We start from the raw sequence: 19,247 nt of genomic DNA, 5'->3' as shown, positions 1-19,247 counted from the left end.
TCCTGAAACCATTACATGGTGTTTCTCATCTGCAGCAACAGATACAGAGATGGTCAGAAGGTGAGATTAATTTTACTTTTAGCCCCACGGAGGGCTCCCCATCTAAAGGGTGTTTAGTAAACAAAGGAATGGCCAATGTGATGAAGCCTCCTCTGCCACCTCCTTGTGTGTACCACGTGCCCCGGGCAGCCATGGCAGGGCCCCTGCTGCCACCTCTGCATCTCACTTGAGTGGCACCTGGCTGGGGCAGAAAGACCACTGATTTGGAGTCAGACAGACCTACTTTCTAGCCACCATCTGGAGCTCTCTGAGCCTCAGTTCCTCACTGAGCAACGCATGCAGGAACACACCTGCTTAGGTCCCCACAGCCACGTCCTGGGTAGGCTGCCTCCCCCATCCTGCCCTGCCCTGTGTTTAACTCCCCTCCAACTCTAGGATTGAGATACTGTGGCATCCCAATGGCAGCAAAGTAACAGCTCAGATAAATATCCTCCCCCCGACCCCTGCTTGACTCCTTGATTCCCTTTAATAATTAGCTTCTCTTCCAGGCTTTCCATTTCAAAGCAAGCATAAACATGTGAAATCAACCAGGGAGCTGCTGAGTCTTGGCTGTCGTGAGACTGATGATGGCTGGTGCTCCAGCATCCACAGAATTTGTTTTGGCAGTTTTTGTTCTCTATTTTTATTGGCACTTTAAGTTCAATTAAGGCAGCTCAATTCAACTAAGTTTAACTCAGTTAAGGCAAGGGGCATTCTGAAGCACAATTATGTAAGTGTAGTGCTTTGCCACATCCCTAGGGACCTCCATAATGTGTGATGATACGGATTTAAAATATTCATCTTTTCAATAGCCCTGAAGCTGCTTCTCCAATCCCTGTGCTCACTTTGTTCTCCACACTGGTTCTTCCAGAATCCCCCCACAGCCTCAAACCTCCCACTGTCACCCCAGAGATGACTTGCCCTCCCACTGCAGGGGAAACAAGACCCCACCCTTGACCCCATGTGTCCCCTTCTGAGAGGCCAAAATGCAGATCTGCTCATGGGGCTCCCTTTAATGACTTCTCAGCTCATAGGATAGAGTCCAAACTACCTGGTGCAGCTATCAGAGGTACCAGGACCCTCCCTGCTCCTCTCATCTGCAGTTCCCACCACACCTCGCCTTGAGTCCCCCTCTCAACTCCCTGAACATGTGATGCTCCGAACATGCTCAACTTGCTGCTTGGAAACTCTCTCCTTCCTCTTTCTCTACCCTGATTCTCTTGCTCATTTATACCCATTCCTCCTGTAGATTCCAACCTGGTCATGAAATTCCTTCTGGAAGCTTCCCCCAACCTCCCTACCATCCCACCCTAAGTCTGGTCTGAGGTGTCCCCTGATGCTCTGACAGTGCCCTGTTCATCCCCAGCAGAGGCACCACGTTGCCCCACATGCTGGATATCTGCCTTGTCCCCACACACACCCCACAGCCACCCTTCTGCCCTCAGCAAGACTGGACATCAGTGCTTTGAGGGCACAGATCTTTTTTTTTGTTTGTTTGTTTGAGACAGAGTCTCACTCTGTCACCTAGCCTGGAGTGCAGTGGTACGATCTCAGCTCACTACAACCTCCGCCTCCCAGTCTCAAGCAATTCTCCTGCCTCAGCCTCCCTAGTAGCTGGGATTACAGGCATGCGCCACCATGCCCGGCAAATTTTTTGTATTTTTAGTAGAGACGGTGTTTCACCATGCTGGCCAGGCTGGTCTCGAACTCCTGACCTCGTGATCCGCCTGCCTCAGCCTCCCAAAGTGCTGGGATTACAAGCGTGAGCCACTGTGCCCAGCCAGACCCTTATTTTTTTAGCCAAACACACCATCATATTTGAAATGGTAAATATGCATGCTAATGTATGTTTTAGATACACACAGAAAATTATCAAAAGTACAGAGAAAATTATTTCAGGCTTACTTTCCCTAAAATTAACCCCATCTGCATAAACAAATACTTCCTTTTAACTACCCTGTAGTCTGTTCAGCTGCATGACATGTGCTCCATGGACTTCCGCTGCCATCAAGCAATACTATGTCTGGGAATTCCAAAAGGAGCCAAAATTGTGTGCCTGTACATGTCTCAGTTCAAAGTGACAAAGATTGAAAATATAAAAACAAATCCTCAGATTATACACAAATGTTCATAGCAGCATAACTCAGCCTAAAAGTGGAATGTCCACTCACTGATGAATGGCTCAACAAAATGTGGTCTATCCATACAGTGGAATAGCATTCAGCTACAAAAAGGAATGAGGTACTGATAGAGATGAACCTCGAAAACATCAGGCTAAGCAAAATAAGCCAGACACAAAGGACCACATGTATGATTCCATTTATAATAAAATGTCTAGAGTAGGCAAATCCATAGAGTCAGAAAAGCAGATTAGTGGTTGCCTAGGGCTGTGGATGGGATAGGGAGTGGGAAATGATGGCTAAGAAGCATGATGTTTCTTTTCAGGTGATGAAAATGTACTAAAATTGATGGTGGTGATGGTTGCACCACATACCGTGAATAAACTAAAAACATTGAACTGTATACCTAATATGGATAAATTATATGGTAGATGAATTATATCACAATAAAGCTGTTACTAAAAATAATAGTAATAATAATAAAAGAATGCCTCAGAACCAAAATTACAATAACATAAATTCCCTGGGCTGTGTGCAACGAAGGTTCCCCTCGGAGAACATGTATATGTCATTGTGTTACCCACTTCACGAACCACAGTCATTGCCAAGGCCAGACCCCGGGCCTTCTGCAGGCTGTGGGAGCAGCACAGCTCCACCTGGGGCCCAGAGTCCATCAGCCACAGCGGTTTGGGGAGGTGAGGCACTGCAGTTTTGGAAAGGCATATGCTAAATCCATTTTACATATGGCGGGGTGGGGGGGCAGTGTATATGCAAAAAGACCTACATTAAAATTATCCTGGGGACTCCTGTTCTCATTGATCACATAGAAAAGAAATACCCTCCCGGAAAGGAACTGTGCTGAAGAATACCCATGCTGCTGCTGCCTGGCTCTCCAGCCAGCAGTGCCGTGCCTGCACCTCAGGCATCCATGCTGGGGCCCTTGCTCATCAAACACATATCTACAGAGTACTTGCTAAGTGGCAGGCCCTGGGCAGGGTGGGGCAAGGGACAAGATCCAAAGCCCTGCCCAGTCAGGCACAGAAAACAACAAAAATGTAGCACCCTCTCCACCCCCTAAAAGTAAAAACGTCAGTTAGGATTCACTGTAGAACAAAATTAAATTACTTTTCATGAAACTGAAGTAGTTTTAAAAAAAAAAAAAAAAACAAGATCTTGGCACCATGCCCCACACATACCAAAGAAAGTGAAATCAAATCAAGGACACAATCTTCTCTCCCCTTTATCAGCTGGGAACAGCTGTGTGCTCCTCTCACCAGCCCACCTGATGAGATTCTGAGCAGCACAGCGGTGGGAGACAGCCATCCCTCCTTCAAGATTTGCCACGTCTGATTTGTTCAAAGGATGAAAACATAAGCTTTCCTTGATTGAAGGCAAATAAATGAGAAAAATCTAATGTGTTAATAGAAGTCCCAGAATACTGACCAAAGGAAAGAAGTCCTGGATTTGGGGAGCCGTATGTGGTGTTTGCTTGTTTGCTTTGAGGAAAGGAACCTCTGGCCATGACACACACCTTCTGTCACCACCTCCTGCCCCCAGCACTTGAGGGCAGATGGGACTCAAAAGGTGCCATGGTGTCAGGCTGCAGGCTGCTGTTCAACTGTGCTTTGCCCCAGCATTCTTGGTCAACAAAAAAGGACCCCCGCATCTTTCCTCATCAGCATCCCTCTGTGACTTTGTCTTCTCCACCCACCCACTCCATGGGAACTCTCCCTATAAACTCAGAGGGAACCAGGGTTTAAGCCAATGTCTCTTAATAATTTTCTTAATGTAAAACAGTATTTCCTGGCTTAACCCCTCTATTTCTTTCATTTAATGAAAAGTTTCATCCTTTGTAAATCTTAAAACTGTTTAAATAGACTTGTTTCTAATTTAAACTATTTTAAAGACTATGGATAATCGATGTAATTAATTACACTCTAATTCCTAAATTCCATACCCCCTCTAATTCTATCCAAGGGAGAATTTGGGTGGCAAGATGGCCAGTCTCTCTGTTGGGTGTTAGATAGGCTATTTTATTAACTATGACACTTGCATAACACCTTAGAGTTTATAAAAACACTCTAACAAGCATTGTAACAGGTTGTTAAATGCAACATTTTTCTGTTGTCTCACTCTCAAGAGCCATATCAAAGGCTAAGTATGATACAGGAATTCCAAGTACCACACGTCCTATATATGCATAGTGGAAGAGGATTGGCCGAGACAGTTAGAATGTCGTGGTCCTTTCCCTTGCCTCCCCAAGAGAGAAATATGTGCCTCTCCACTTAAGCCCATCAAGGATCAGACCTTTGATTAACTATTTGAGTGTATATCCCATTCTAGACCAAAAGCATTGTATCTAAATCATTTTGACATCCTTAGTATTTAGAAGTCATTGATATACATACCAGAAACTGAGCTGAAATTTAGCTGGATGACACAGTTAATTTCCATTCCATATTATAGCCATTATTAGTAGATATGCATAACCCAGAAATGGGCAGCTTTTAAAACATGACTACTGACAAACCCCGACCTGGCCAGCTAGTGTGCTGTACCACTGCAGATGTGATTGAGTGACATAATCCTAACTTGAGCATGTCACATACACAGGAAAACAGGAGACCAAACTATGCAGGAGACCATCGTCAGGCAGCCCAATGCTTATCAAGCCTGGCAAGGCCATCTATCAGCAACCAAAATGCAGTGCTTGGGAACTCTGCTATCCTAACATGGGATAGAGAAGTTCGCAGCCTTTTGACTTAAGAGACCTGCCCCATTTCTCCTCTCCTGACCCTTATCCTCCAGGGCCTCCACCCTGTGCTTTATTTGGTTCCCTGCTTGGTGGTATCTCTTTTCCATTTAGCCTACAAACTTTGCTCTCTTAACATTTTTGTTTTGTTTTCATTACATTGTTTACAGATTCATTCAGGTATACCTGACATGCAATAACCTGCACATATTTTGCATGTACGATTTGATGTACTTTGCCATACATACACACAGTGGAACCATCACCACAACCAAGATAATGAACACACTCATCTGCAATTTTTTGCATTCAGTAGAAACTGTACTTCCAGTACACATACAACCATTGTGTTTTTTCATTTTTCAGTACAGTAACTTTCAGTATTCCATAAATTACATGAAATATTCATTACTTTATTATAAAATAGGCTTTATATTAGATGATTTTTGCCCAACTGCAGGGTAATATAAGTATTTTGAACACATTTAAGCTAGGCTAGGCTAAGCTATGATGTTCAGTAGTTTAGGTGTGTTAAGTATATTTTTGACTAGCAACATTTTCAACTTAAGATGGGTTTTTTGGGAAATAACCCCATCCCAAATTGAGGACCATCTGTAGTTGTATAGATTATTTCTGGACTCGCTGTTCCATTGATCTATTTGTTTCTCTTGACATCAATACCACATTATCTTTGAAATCAGGTAGTGTAAGTCCTCCAAGTTTGTTCTTTTTCAAAGTTGTTTGGACTATTCTAGGTCCATTGCATTTTCACATGATTTTAAGAATCAGCTTATCAATTTCTACCAAAAAGCCTCCTGGGATTTTTATCAGTTTGAATCTATAGATCATTTTGTGGAGGATTGAAAACAATACTGAATCTTATGATCCATTAACATCTCTCTCCATTTATTCAGGATTTCTTTAATTTCCTTCAGCTATATTTTGCAGTGTTTAGTGTGCAGGTTTCACATCTTTTGTAAGTTTATTCCCAAGGTTTCGCAATGTCTGATGCTATTGTAAATGGTATTGGTTTTTCATTTCAATTTCCAATTGTTCACTGCTGCCACACAGAAATACAATTGATTTATATATATTGCCCTTACACCTTACAAACTTGCTAAATTCACATTTTTTAGACTCCTTAGGACTTTCTACATAGATTATCATGTTTTTAAATAAAGAGTTTCACTTCTACCTTTCCAATATTGATGCCTTTTACCTCTTTTCTTGCCTTATTACACTGGGTAAATTCTATTCAACAGTAAAATGTTGAATAGAATTAAGGACAGTGGACATACTTGCTTTGTTACTGATTGTGATTAAGTATAATATTAACTGTAGGATTTTCATAGGTGCCCTTTAATGGATTGAGAAAGTTTCCTTCTATTCCTTGTTTGTACAGTGTTTTTAGCAGGAGTGGATGTTGGATTTTGTCAAATGCTGTCTGCGTCTATTAAGATAATCATGGCTAGGAGCAGTGGCTCACACCTGTAATCCTAGCACTATGGGAGGCCGAGGAGGGTGGATCACCTGAGGTCAGCAGTTTGAGACCAGACTGGCCAACATGGTGAAACCTCATCTCTACCAAAAATACAAAAATTAGCGGGGCACGGTGGCGGGCGCCTATAATCCCAGCTACTCAGGAGGCTGAGGCAGGAGAATTGATTGAACCCAGGAGGCAGAGGTTGCGGTGAGCCCTAAGATAGCACCAATGCACTCCAGCCTGGGCGGAGAGTGAGACTGTCTCAAAAAAAAAAAAAAGAAAAAAAAGAAAAAAGAAAAAAAAAATCATATGGTTTTTCATTATTATTCTGTTAATATGGTGAATTTTGATTGATTGATTTTCAAATGTTAAAGAAAGCTTGTATTCCCGAAAATTCTGCTTCTTCACGATGTGCTATTCTTTTAATATGGTATTGGATTCTAATTACCAAAAAAAAAATTTAGAGAACTTTTGCATATACATGCATGAGGGAAATTGGTCTGTTATCTTCTTTTCTTCCAGTGTGTTAGTCTGGGTGTTCTATCAGAGTAATGCTGGCCTCACAGAATGAGTTGGAAAACATTCCATGCTGTTCAATTTTCTGTAGGAGTATGTGTAAACTTGGTGTATTAGTCCATTTTCACACTGCTGATAGACATACCCAAGACTGGATAATATATAAAAGAAAGAGATTTATTGGACTTACAGTTCCACATGGCTGGGGAAGCCTCACAATCATGGCAGAAGGTGAACGGCACATCTCATGCGGCGGCAGGCAAGAGAAGAGGGCTTGTGCAGGGAAACTCCCATTTTTATATAACCATCAAATCTTGTGAGACTTATTCACTATCATGAGAACAGCACAGTAAAGACCCGACCCCATGATTCAATCATCTCCCACCAGGACCCTCCCACAACATGTGGGAATTACGGGCACTATGAAATGAGATTTGGGTGGGGACACAGAGCCAAACCATATCACTTGGTATTATTCATTCCTCAAATGCATGGCAGAATTCTCCCAGAATTCCAGATAGTGGTGGGGCCATCAGTTGGTGGAGCAGTCAGAACAAATTTATAGGTTAAGTTTGCCATCTTATATGGGCATAGTTTGTGGCACCCCAAAACAATTACAATATCAAAAATCACTGATTACAGATCACCATAATAGATATAATGAAAAAGTTAGAAATATTGCAAAGTGTTATCAAAATCTGACACAGACATAAAGTGAGCACATGCTGTTGGAAAAAATGGTACTAACAGACTTGTTCAATGCAGGGTTGCCACAAACCTTCGATTTGTAAAAACATGCAGTATCTGTGATGCACAATAAAGCAACGTGCAATAAAATGGGATGTGTCTCTATTCTTGAGCTTTGTGCTGGGATGCAGTTAAATCACTTAGCAATTGTTTGATCCTCCAGGCTTGCTTTTAAGTTTTGTTTGGTAGGATCATAATGGCTTTTAGTCTAGGCCCACTACTGAGGCAATAACCTTTTGAATACTATAGGAAGGCTGAGAAGTGCCCAGTGCCCAGTGAACTGCAAGGTTTTTCCCACTGGCTGGTGAGAATGTGAACTGTTCCTGGCCCTGTGTGAACTCTAGGGATTGTTTCACCCACTCCTTTCTGATGGCTCTTTCCCTGTCCTTGGTATCCTCATAAGCATGGGCAGATCAGCACTCAGCTGAAGACTTGAAGAGGACTCTCCATAGATCTCCAAAATTCTGTGTGCAGCTCTTTCCCATTCAGTACTCTCCCCTCCAAGTCCTAGCTGCCTTGCTACCAAGGGAGACCACTGGTGTCTATTTGGGTTATCCTTTGTGATGGTTAATCTCAGGTGTCAACTTGACTGGATAAGGGGATACCCAGATAGCAGATAAAGCATTATTTCTGGGTATGTCTGTGAAAGTGTTCCAGGAAGAGACTGGCATTAGAGTCAGCGGACTAAGGCCAGGCACAGTGGCTCACACCTGTAATCCCTGCACTTTGGGAGGCCAAAGTGGGTGGACCACTTGAGGTCAGGAGTTCGAGACCAGCCTGTCTAACATGGTGAAACCCCATCTCTACTAAAAATACAAAAAATTAGCCAGATGTGGTGGCAGATGCCTGTAATCTCAGATACTCTGGAGCCTGAGGCAGGAGAATCGCTTGAACCCAGAAGACGGAGGTTGCAGTGAGCCAAGATGGTACCACTGCACTCCAGCCTGAGTAACAAAGCAAGACTTCATCTCAAAAGAAAAAAAAAAAGAACAGTGGACTAAGTAAGGAAGATCTGCCCTTAACCAATGTTGGCAGGCACCATCCAATTGGCTGAGCACCCAGATAGAACGAAATGGCAGAGGAAGAGAATTCTCCCTCTCGGAGCTGGAACACCCATTTTCTCCTGCCCTTGGACATCAGAACTCCAGGTTCTCCAGCCTCCAGACTCTGGGACTCACACCAGTGGCCTCCCAGTTTCTCAGGCCTTCAATTTCAAACTGAGGGTTACATCACCAGCTCCCTAGTCCTCAGGTCTTTCCATTTACACTGAGCCATGCTACTGGCTTCCCTGGTTCACTAGCATGCAGATGCATATCATCGGACTTCTCAACCTTCATAATTGTTCAAGTCAGTTTTCATAATAAATCCTCTCTCATTTATCTGCCTACCTACCTATCCATCCTATTGGTTCTGTTTCTCCGGAGAAACCTAATACACCCATCCCTGCTTTGCAACCTGGAAACCGGCTCCAGGCAGTAAACTGGACAATCAAAGGGCTCTCCTCATTTGTGTCCCTCCTCCTGGGGATCACTGTTGTCCATTGTCCAATATCTGTTTTATATATTCTGTCAGGGTTTTAAATTTTAAGACAGGGAGGCAGATTCCATCCCTATTTTTCTTTTAAATTTAAATACCACAAATAATCCATAAGAAAAAAGCCTGTACTTACAAACCCTTAAAACCTAGCATAGAAAAGACTCACTTATCCTAGCAGTGAAAATTGTCCCATTTTCTCCATAGCAATGCTGAACAGGATCAATTTATTTTGACAATTGTTATAACTACCAAGAAAGAAAGGAATTTCCTTAAAAGAAGAATTCTGGCCGGGCGCGAGCCCAGGACTTTGGGAGGCCGAGGCAAGCGGATCATGAGGTCAGGAGTTCGAGACCAGCCTGGCCAACATGGTAAAATCCCATGTCTACTAAAAATACAAAAATTAGCCAGGCATGGTGGTGGGTGCCTGTAATCCCACCTAATCAGGAGGCTGGGGCAGGAGAATCATTTGAACCCCGGAGGCGGAGGTTGCAGTGAGCCAGGATCACACCATTGCACTCCAGCCTGGGCAACAGGGCAAGACTCTGTCTCACACACACAAAAAAAGATTTCTTAAACTTGGATTTACTGTAAACAAATTTTATTCATTTACCGCCACAAGTGGTAATTACATCACATGTCTTCCTCGCCTTCTGTAATTCTCTCAATGTGGCAGTTCTGTCATGCTGCAGGGGAATGCTGTAGCCTTCATCTTTCCCATTTGCACAGATGCTGCGTCTAGCTTTGACAACAACACAATATGATGTCTGGGAGGCTAAAATGCCTATAAGGAGCTTTGCCAAACAGAAGGCTTTATACTGCAAAGTGTTGTAACAACAAGCAAACACTGCTTTCTGAGAAGCACTTTCCTGCACGGAAGAGAGTTCTAAATTATTTCTGAAAGAGAGAGAAGCCCCATCATCTAGCATTTGATGATCTTCTATTGCCAAGATGGGAAGGTACTCTTCAAGCAGATCCTCCCTTTGACAGAAATGGCAGCACCTATGTGAGGTAATGTTGGTAGGTGGTTTGGAAAAGATCAGAAAGAGTTGATGTTATTCCATGATCAATTTCAAATATCCTGGCTGGTGGGCTGGATGTGGTGGCTCACACCTGTAATCACAGCACTTTGGGAGGCCAAAGTGGGCGGATCACTCGAGGCCAGGAGTTCAAGACCAGCCTGGACAACATGGTGAAACCCTGTCTGACATGGTTAGGCTTTGTGTCCCCACCCAAATCTCATCTTGAATTGTAATCTCCATAATCCCCATGTGTCAAGAGAGAGACCAGGTGGAGGTAATGGAATCATGGGGGCAGTTTCCCCCATGCTGTTCTCATGACAGTGAGTGAGATCTCACAAGATATGATGGTTATATAAGGGGCTCTTCTGCCTTTGCTTGGGAGTTCTCCTTCCTGGCACCTTGTGAAGAAGGTATCTTGCTTCCTCTTCACTTTCCGCCATTATTGTAAGTCTCCTGAGGCCTCCCCAGCCATACTGAACTGTGAGTCAATTAAATCTCTTTCCTTTATAAATTACCTAGTCTCAGGTACTTCTTCATAGTAGTGTGAGAACAGACTAATATATCATCTCTACTAAAAAAACAAAAATTAGCCAGGCATGGTGGCATGCACCTGTAATCCCAGCTACTTGGGATGCTGAGGCATCGCTTGAGAATCGCTTGAACCTGGGAGGTGGAGGTTTCAGTGAGCCAAGACTGCACCACTGCACTCCACTCTAGCCTGGCCAACAGGAAGACTCTGTCAAAAAAAAAAAAAAAACAAAACCTGGCTGGACTTTCCTTATATGCACATCAACATAATAATCAGTATAAGCTGGGCCCTCATGTTATTCTGTAAAAGGTGAATGGTAACAATAAACAGGGAAGGGTGTGTTGGGTGCAGGGGAAATGACCTGTTAGGCAGGTAAGGCCAGATTGAGACTCAACTAGGAAATGCTCAAAGGTTGTCTTCCAGGTCTCTGTACCTTCACATGGCCTTCAGATTCCTTCTTCATTCTCCCTCACCCAGTTCTTCAGGGGCTAACCTCACCCTCCACCCTAGATCCAAACAACTCCTGGACAGTACCCTGTGCTCTCTCCAGAGCTAATGTATGGTCTGTTGCCCATTTACAAAGAGATGGGTAGAAATTGAGTGTAAGCATTTAGAAACTTTTTTAGCAATCAACAGAGTAATTTTAAATCAGTTGAATGCGATAACTAATAATATTATAAACTAGGACTTGTATTTTGCACTTTTATTTTTCTCATACTTCATTTTTGTTATATTTTACAAAAGTAACTATCCTTAACACTCCAGCCTGGGCAACAGAGTGAGACGCTGTCTCAAAAAAAAAAAAAAAAAGAAAAAAAAACGAGTGCCAACATCCAAGAGTCTGTAACAGAAGACATGTATGAAGGTCAGCTGGCCCCAGATCAAGAGGCAGCTGGAAACGTGACCACAGTGAATTCTGCATTGAATCTTGGCTTCAGGAACCGCTACTTTGGCTGATATAAAAGACCGTAGTATAATATGATCTGATATATCCCTGTTGTTTCAAGCATCAAACTCTTAAGATTGGATAAATAAAGCCCAATATGTTGTCCAAATAGAGATATCTGTAAGTCTTCAGGTGAACATTAAAACCTGGATACACACAGTGTTCGAGGAAGAAAAAAATCAATAACCTAAAGGCCCGACAAGAGTAAATGGCTAAGCAAAGCCATCAATATCTGCTAGAGTGGCTGGCTTAGATACCAGGTAGATCGTGAACTGACCAGTGTGACAACCATCCAGAAACTTAGAAATTCACACAAAATAACACATCTCTATCTATTGCAGTAATGTTTATAATGGTTAAAAAGGAAGAGGAACTGGATATTCAATAACAGAGAAATGGCTGAACAATTTAGTATAATGCCCTCATTTCAAAGATTGTGTTAGATCTCTCCTAGTTGACCCAGAATGGTTTCACAGCATTTTGAAAAAAAAAAAAAAAAAAAAAAATACAGGAGTTTGAGACCAGCTTGGCCAACATAGGGAGACCTCACTTCTACAAAAAATACAAAAATTAGTTAGGTGTGGTGGCAGATGCTTATGGTCCCAGCTACTCAGGTGGCTGAGGTGGGAGAATCACTTGAGCCCAGGAGGTCGGAACTGCAGTAAGCCGTGATCGTGCCACTGCATTCCAGCCTGGGCAACAGAGTGACACCTTGTCTCAAAAAGAAAAGTGAAAAACAAGACACAGACTGTGCGCAGTGGCTCATGCTTGTAAATTCCAGAACTTTGGGAGGCTGAGGTGGGAGGACTGCTGGAGGCCAGGAGTTCAAGGCCACCTCTGGCAACACAGCAAGATTCTGTCTCTACAAAAAAAAATTGTTTTAATTAACCAGGTCTGGTGGTATGCACCTGTATTCCAAGATACTTGTGAGGCCGAGGTGGGAGGATCACTTGAGCTCAGTTCTAGGTTACAGTGAGCTATGATCATGCCACTGCCCTCCAGCCTGGGCAGCAGAGCAAGATCCTGTCTCAAAAAAAAAAGAAAAAAAAAAGAAAAGAAAGGAATGGTTACCAAAGTTATGGTGGTTATTTTGAGGGCAGGTATTCCTGATGATTTTATTTTCTTCCTTGTATGTTTTTCTCATTTGAATGTCTATTTACAATAATCAGATATTATTTATATAAGAAAAAACCAACAAAACGAAACCATCTGCATATCCTAGACACCTTATTTCCCTCCTCTACCTCCCACTTTTCCTTCAAGTCAAGTCTCTTGCTCCCTGACCTCACGCCGCAATGTCAGTTCAGGCTCTCATTGCCTCTAATGGGCCCCCGGCTTCAGTCTCTGCCCTTTCTAGTCCTCCACATGGAAGCCAGAGTGACCTTTCTATATCGCATATCTGTGCATGACACTCCCCTGCCTGAACCTCTTCTAAGCTGCCCAAAGCCCAGGCAGCAGTTTCTAATCTTCAGCACCGCATTTTAAAGTCATGCCTACTTCCCTCTGCTCTGTCTTGAAGATTTGTTCAATCATTCCCTTCTGCAATAACTCCAACATCTCTCCTCCTATTTTCCCGTAGTACTTTGTGTAGACTTTATCATAGCACAGAAATCATTATTTTTAATGATTTGTTTTCTCTCCCTCCCTGCCTAAACTATGAGCTATTTGAGGGTAGAATTGTATCTTTACTGAATGAATGAATCTGTAAAAAAAGTAGGACCCCAAACGTCAGTATAAATGCATGCCAACCATGTAAAGTGTCTGTGTGAGCACTGAAAAAAGTTTAAAAGATAAACAATTTAAAGTTCTTTTTTTTTTTCTTTTCCAGCAAGTGGCTTGAGCTACTTTTAAATTGATTGCCAGTCATTCACTTAACGAGTAATTTATGTCCAAAAGTTACCTACAGTTTAAATCGCTATCAAAATAAAAACAAAGTCCAAAAGGAAACCATTTTACCCTTTTCAAATAAAATAAAAGTTCGACATTCTTCTTAATATCATGCTAGTTGTAGAAACAGCATCTCTCCCCGATAAAACATGGCCCAGCTGTGTGATTACTTACTGGAATTGAGCAGGATCATGGCCTTGACACAGAGATACTCTTTGTGTTGGAGTTTTAACTCTCGAAACCTTGAAGTAGTTGCCAGGAGCATGTCAAAGATTTCCAGAATTCCTTCTACGCATTTCCCCTCATCCCTACAAAAGTTCGTTTGGAAATTTAAGGAACATAGCTTCAGGAAACCATCAAAAAAACAATAAGGAATGTGTTATTTTTAATCTCAAGTTTCATCTTGTAACATGTTCATCTGATAATGTCATTTTAACTACAACAGGGTGTTAATGAGACCACACCTAACAATATGAAATTACTAGAATTGTCTTCATATAAAGAAGATAGGCCATTTCCTATAAATCCCTAAAGTAAATATATGAATAAATATTATTTAGGCAAAAACGTGCATTGGAATATTTTCCTTCTACGTTTTCACCAAATGTTTTCTTACAGCAATACCACTCCTATTGATTGCTTTCAATCAAACCCATGTCAGTCAACCAGCCCCAGATATGACACGTATTTCAAAATGAGACATTTCACGTTCCCATCGGGAAGTATTAATGAGGAAGACTGTGTGTCACAGAAGCAAATATCCCAAGAATAAAACTCTATATCTAGGGCTTAACTCTCACTTCCTGGTGGTCACTTAGAAACTGGTGTAGCAACTAAGACATTTACCTGTAATTTGAAAAAGCTGAATATGACAAAGACATCACAATTAGAGAAGATGGATTAGAATCAGGAAAAGAAGGTATACATGGAGGTGGGGAAAATTTTTGACTTGCCAGGGATTATCTTCAAGCAAGGATTATCTTTAAACTTTGAGCCATCTAATCAAAATTCTTTGGCGCACTACTTGTATGAATAAATGTTTAAATATACTTTGGAAGAAAATTACTTGAACTTTATCTGGAAAATACCAGCTTCTATTCACTCCAGCCAGACACACGTTATTCCCCCTCACTGCTCCCCCAAAACACTCTATTATTATCAGTCACAGGGTTATTGGAAGTCCTTGACAAGCAGTTAGATGATTTTGTCACAAAATCACCGTTTGCTCCCAAAAGCCTGCAGCACACAGAAAGGGCAATGGGTTTATGCGAGTTCCATTTTTAGTCTCTAGCAGCCCCTGAAGGGGCCTTGAGGTCTTCAAAGAGCTGGCTGCTCCCCTCCTCCTTCCCCAAACTCAGGGCATTTCCAGTGATGGCAGTATTTCAGGGAAGAGCCTCTGACACCACCGGATACACCAATCCTGCAGAAGTCTTTCCCATTAGCTGCTGTACATGGCACTCACCGGGATCCTGCATTCCGAAGCGTTCACACTCACCCACCCAGACTTGCTCACACAGAGCTACAAGCATGCAAATTGCTCACTTTAGCATATGAGCATTACTAAGTTACTAAATTTACTAAATCGTAAATTCTGTAAACACCTGCAATTTTCTGTAAGTACACAGGTTAAGTGACAAAACACCAGTGCCCCCCGGAAGTCACTCATAGGAAAAGGCCATCTTAGAGAATCCAGAGCACTGGGCAAAGAGTGCCAAATCTACAGGAAGCCTCATCTTTCCACCTCCCCAGCTCCAGGCTCTCCCAGGCAACCTGATGCAGGCATCCAGTAAGGACAACACAAGCCCTGCACAGAGATAACACAAAAAACACCTGAATCACCCTGCCTGCGGACAATTAATTATTGGAAATTGTTACTGTTGGACTTGGGGACATTTGATACTAAGGAAAGCTAGTTTGAAAATATCTCTATGGGGCAAAAAAAAAAAAAAAAAATCCACCAAGTCCTGCATTGATAGTTTATCTCTTTATTCTTCTGTGCTGATGTGGGATTATACATACATGCACAACACATACACACACACACACTCACACATACTCCTCCCCAAGTGGTATGGTAAGGGGACCCCCCTGAAATCAATCCTATTTTCCAGAAGTACCTGTGCCTTAGTTCCTAAATATTGAAATTGGTATCATTTCCTCATTAAAATAGATGACATTTTCACTGCAAATTTATGTTTCAAAAATGGGGGGAGGGTTTGCATACTGAGGTATTTTAAACCCTGATAAAGGCTGTCACTCACAGTAATCAGACCATACATACCTCATGGAAAAAGTTAATTTCTAAAGTCTGAAGAACTAGGTCTGATTACTTTCTTTTTAAGCAGGCGTGACAGTCAACCATTTCATTCAAGGGGTGGCAAAGTTAGAATATTTTTATTCACTCCACAGTCTGCAGAAACCAAATACATTTCTACAAAATAAATGAGAAACGAAGGGGCAATAAAGTATAAGACATCGTAAATAACAGCCCAGTAAAGGTCTTTCAGATGAGTTATACAGAACAAAGTTAGGAAAGACTCTAAAGTAATGACATCTATTTTATTTATTTTATAATTTTAGATTGAAACTGAATTATGAGTAAGAAATTAGGACAGGGTTAAAAGAGTTGATTTAAAGACAGGACTGGCTGGGTACAGTGGCTCATGTCTGTAATCCCCATGCTTTGGGGAGGCCAAAGTGGGAGGATCACTTGAGGCCAAGAGTTCTAGACCAGCCTGGGCGACATAGAGAGACCTTGTCTCTACAAAATAATAATAAACCAGGCATGGTAGCATACACCTATAGTCCCAGCTCCTCAGGGGGCTGAGGAAAAAGATCACTTGAGGCCAGGAGCCCGAGGCTGCAGTAAGCTGTGATGGCACCACTGCACTCCAGCCTGGGCCACAGAGCGAGACCCTGTCTCTAAAACAAAAACAAAAACAAAAACAGGGCATATGATTTGAATGTTAAAATATTGAAACAGTGTATCAACCCAACTGACCTACTCAGGAAATTTATCTTTGCACACTATCTGTCCATAAACTACTAAATAAAATCAGTAATAACATGGAATATCTTTGTATTAGTCCATTTTCACATTGCTATAAAGCACTACCTGAGACTGGGTAATCTATGAAGAAAAAAGGTTTAACTGACTCACAGTTCTGCATGGCTGGGGAGGCCTCAGGAAACTTACAATCATGGCAGAGAGCAAAGGGAAACCAAGGCACATCTTACATGGAGGCAGGAGAGAGAGCGATGGAACGAGACAGCCAGGAGCTGCCCAACACTTTTAAAGCATGAGCTCCCATGAGAACTCACTCTTATGAGAACAGCATGGGGGAAACCATCCCCATGATCCAATCACTCCCACCAGGTCCCTCCTTTGACACATGGAGATTACAATTTCAGATGAGATTTGCTGGGGACACAGAGCCAAACCATATCAATTTTATTACTTGACAATCACTTTTTTTTTTTGAGACAGGGTCTCACTCCGATGCCCAGACTGGAGTACAGTGGCATAATCTCTGCTCTCTGCAACCTCCACCTTCTGGGTTCAAGTGATTCTCCTGCCTCAGCCTCCCATGTAGCTGGGATTACAGGCACGCACCGCTATGCCTGGCTAATTTTTGCATTTTTAGTAGAGAAGGGGTTTCATCATGTTGGCCAGGCTGGTCTTGAACTCCTGACCTCAAGTGATCCACTCGCCTCAGCCTCCCAAAGTGCTGGGACTACAGGCGTGAGCAACCGAGCCCAGCCAATAATCACTCTTTATAAAATAAGAATATTGCTTTTTTTTTTTTTTTAAGATGGAATCTTGCTCTGTCGCCCCAGCTGGAGTGCAATGACGTGATCTCGACTCACTGCAACCTCCACTTCCTGGGTTCAAGCAATTCTCCTGCCTCAGCTTCCCAGGTAGCTGGGATTACAGGCACCTGCCATCACACCCAGCTAATTTTTGTATTTTTAGTAAAGAGGGAGTTTCATCATGTTGCTCAGGCTTGTCTCGAACTCCTGACCTCAGGTGATCCACCCACCTCAGTCTCCCAAAGTGCTGGGATTACAGGCATGAGCCACCGTGCCTGGCCTAAAGAAGAATATTGTTAAATACAACACAAAATGTTGAATGAGTGGGCCTCCCTTTGGGGTACACTATTTTGTGTGTGTGTGTGTGTGTGTGTAGATAGATATAGATATCTATATCTATATCTATAGATAGATAGATAGATACATACATACATACATACATATACGTATATATCTGTTTGCAGCACACACCTGGGTACAGACCATGGTTTACCTCTGTGTGTATGGCAATGGCAGGGAGTGTTTAAGGCTTAGAACATAAAAAGGACTTAATAACTGAAGTGAAATTACTTATGTACAAAGGGTAAATTAAAATTGGGAATTGAAAATTTGGTGGCTATCTTGAAGGAATTTAGCATACAAATAACTAATGTGAATGTAAACTCAAGACATTTATACATATACAATTCCATGGACCTCTCTGCAAATGTCCACAATGGGATCCAAGCCCAGATACAAACTTCCTCTGACTAATAATTTAACATTAGTCAGTTGCCTATTGATACTAAGGACAGAAAAATGTCTTTGCATATGTGATTTTTTTTGAGCAAGTAGACAATCAGATTCTATAGATCTTCACATGAATTTATGATTAATTTAGTGGTTAGTAAAAGAAAAACTAAATGCTTAGAAATAAGCTGAAGTAACTAGATTTTCCTCTCATCCTCAGTAGACACAAGTTTTCTTGTTGCAGACACCTCAACAAGAATAAAGGGGAACAGAAATTATAGTTTCAGTATCCACAAATGGTCAACCGTTAGTTGTATTCACTGTTTATTCAGCCATATTACCACTTGAAGAAACTCTGCTAGGACAATCCACACCATTTGAAAATAACTGTCTTCTGCTGAAGATGATCTCTTCACTTTGCAAAAAAGAGTCGTAATAGAACTCTATGGAGCATGACTCCTGACTTTTTGAATGAGCAACTCCTCTACAAACATACCTATTACATAAAAGTATATTCATCTGTATAAGAGAGGACTAAGTAACTGACCTATCTTAGACTTCAAGTTCCGAGGCGGGCGGATCACGAGGTCAGGAGATCGAGACCACGGTGAAACCCCGTCTCTACTAAAAATACAAAAAAATTAGCCGGGCGTGGTGGCAGGTGCCTGTAGTCCCAGCTACTCGGAGAGGCTGAGGCAGGAGAATGGCGTGAACCCGGGAGGCGGAGATTGCAGTGAGCCGAGATCGCGCCACTGCACTCTAGCCTGGGGGACAGAGCGAGACTCCGTCTCAAAAAAAAAAAAAAAAACAAACAAAAAAAAGACTTCAAGTTCCAGACTTCAAAAAGTTAATGTGTTAAAAATACTAGAGACTGTAGGCTGGGCGTGGTGGCTCACGTCTGTAATCCCAACACTTTGGAAGGCTGAGGTTGGGGGATCACTTGAAGCCAGGACCTCGAGACCAACTTGGCCAACACGGTAAAACCCCGTCTCTACTTAAAAAAAAAAAAAATACAAACATTGTCCAGGTGTAGTGGCACATGCCTGTAATCCCAGCTACTCAGGAGGCTGAGGCCCAAGAATCACTTGAGCTTGGGAGGTGGAGATTGCAGTGAGCTGAGATCATGCCATCGTA

General features: G+C 42.3%; 1 protein-coding gene across 2 annotated transcripts in view; it reads right to left on the bottom strand.

Annotated features, from left to right (window-relative positions):
- Positions 1-19,247, bottom strand: part of ESR2 (estrogen receptor 2) — a 69,843-nt gene that overhangs the window by 8,691 nt on the left and 41,905 nt on the right. For both annotated transcript variants that reach the window (XM_058429962.1, XM_032179784.2), the window contains exon 7: positions 13,749-13,882. In XM_058429962.1, the coding sequence (XP_058285945.1) occupies positions 13,749-13,882 (134 nt within the window). The remainder of the gene's footprint in view (positions 1-13,748; positions 13,883-19,247) is intronic.

The sequence above is a fragment of the Hylobates moloch genome, unplaced genomic scaffold (assembly GCF_009828535.3).
Source record: "Hylobates moloch isolate HMO894 unplaced genomic scaffold, HMol_V3 SCAFFOLD_16, whole genome shotgun sequence".
In the NCBI taxonomy this organism is placed as follows: Eukaryota; Metazoa; Chordata; class Mammalia; order Primates; family Hylobatidae; genus Hylobates; species Hylobates moloch.
Note: the sequence above shows the minus strand (reverse complement) of the source record. Positions and strands in the feature narration are given on the sequence as shown.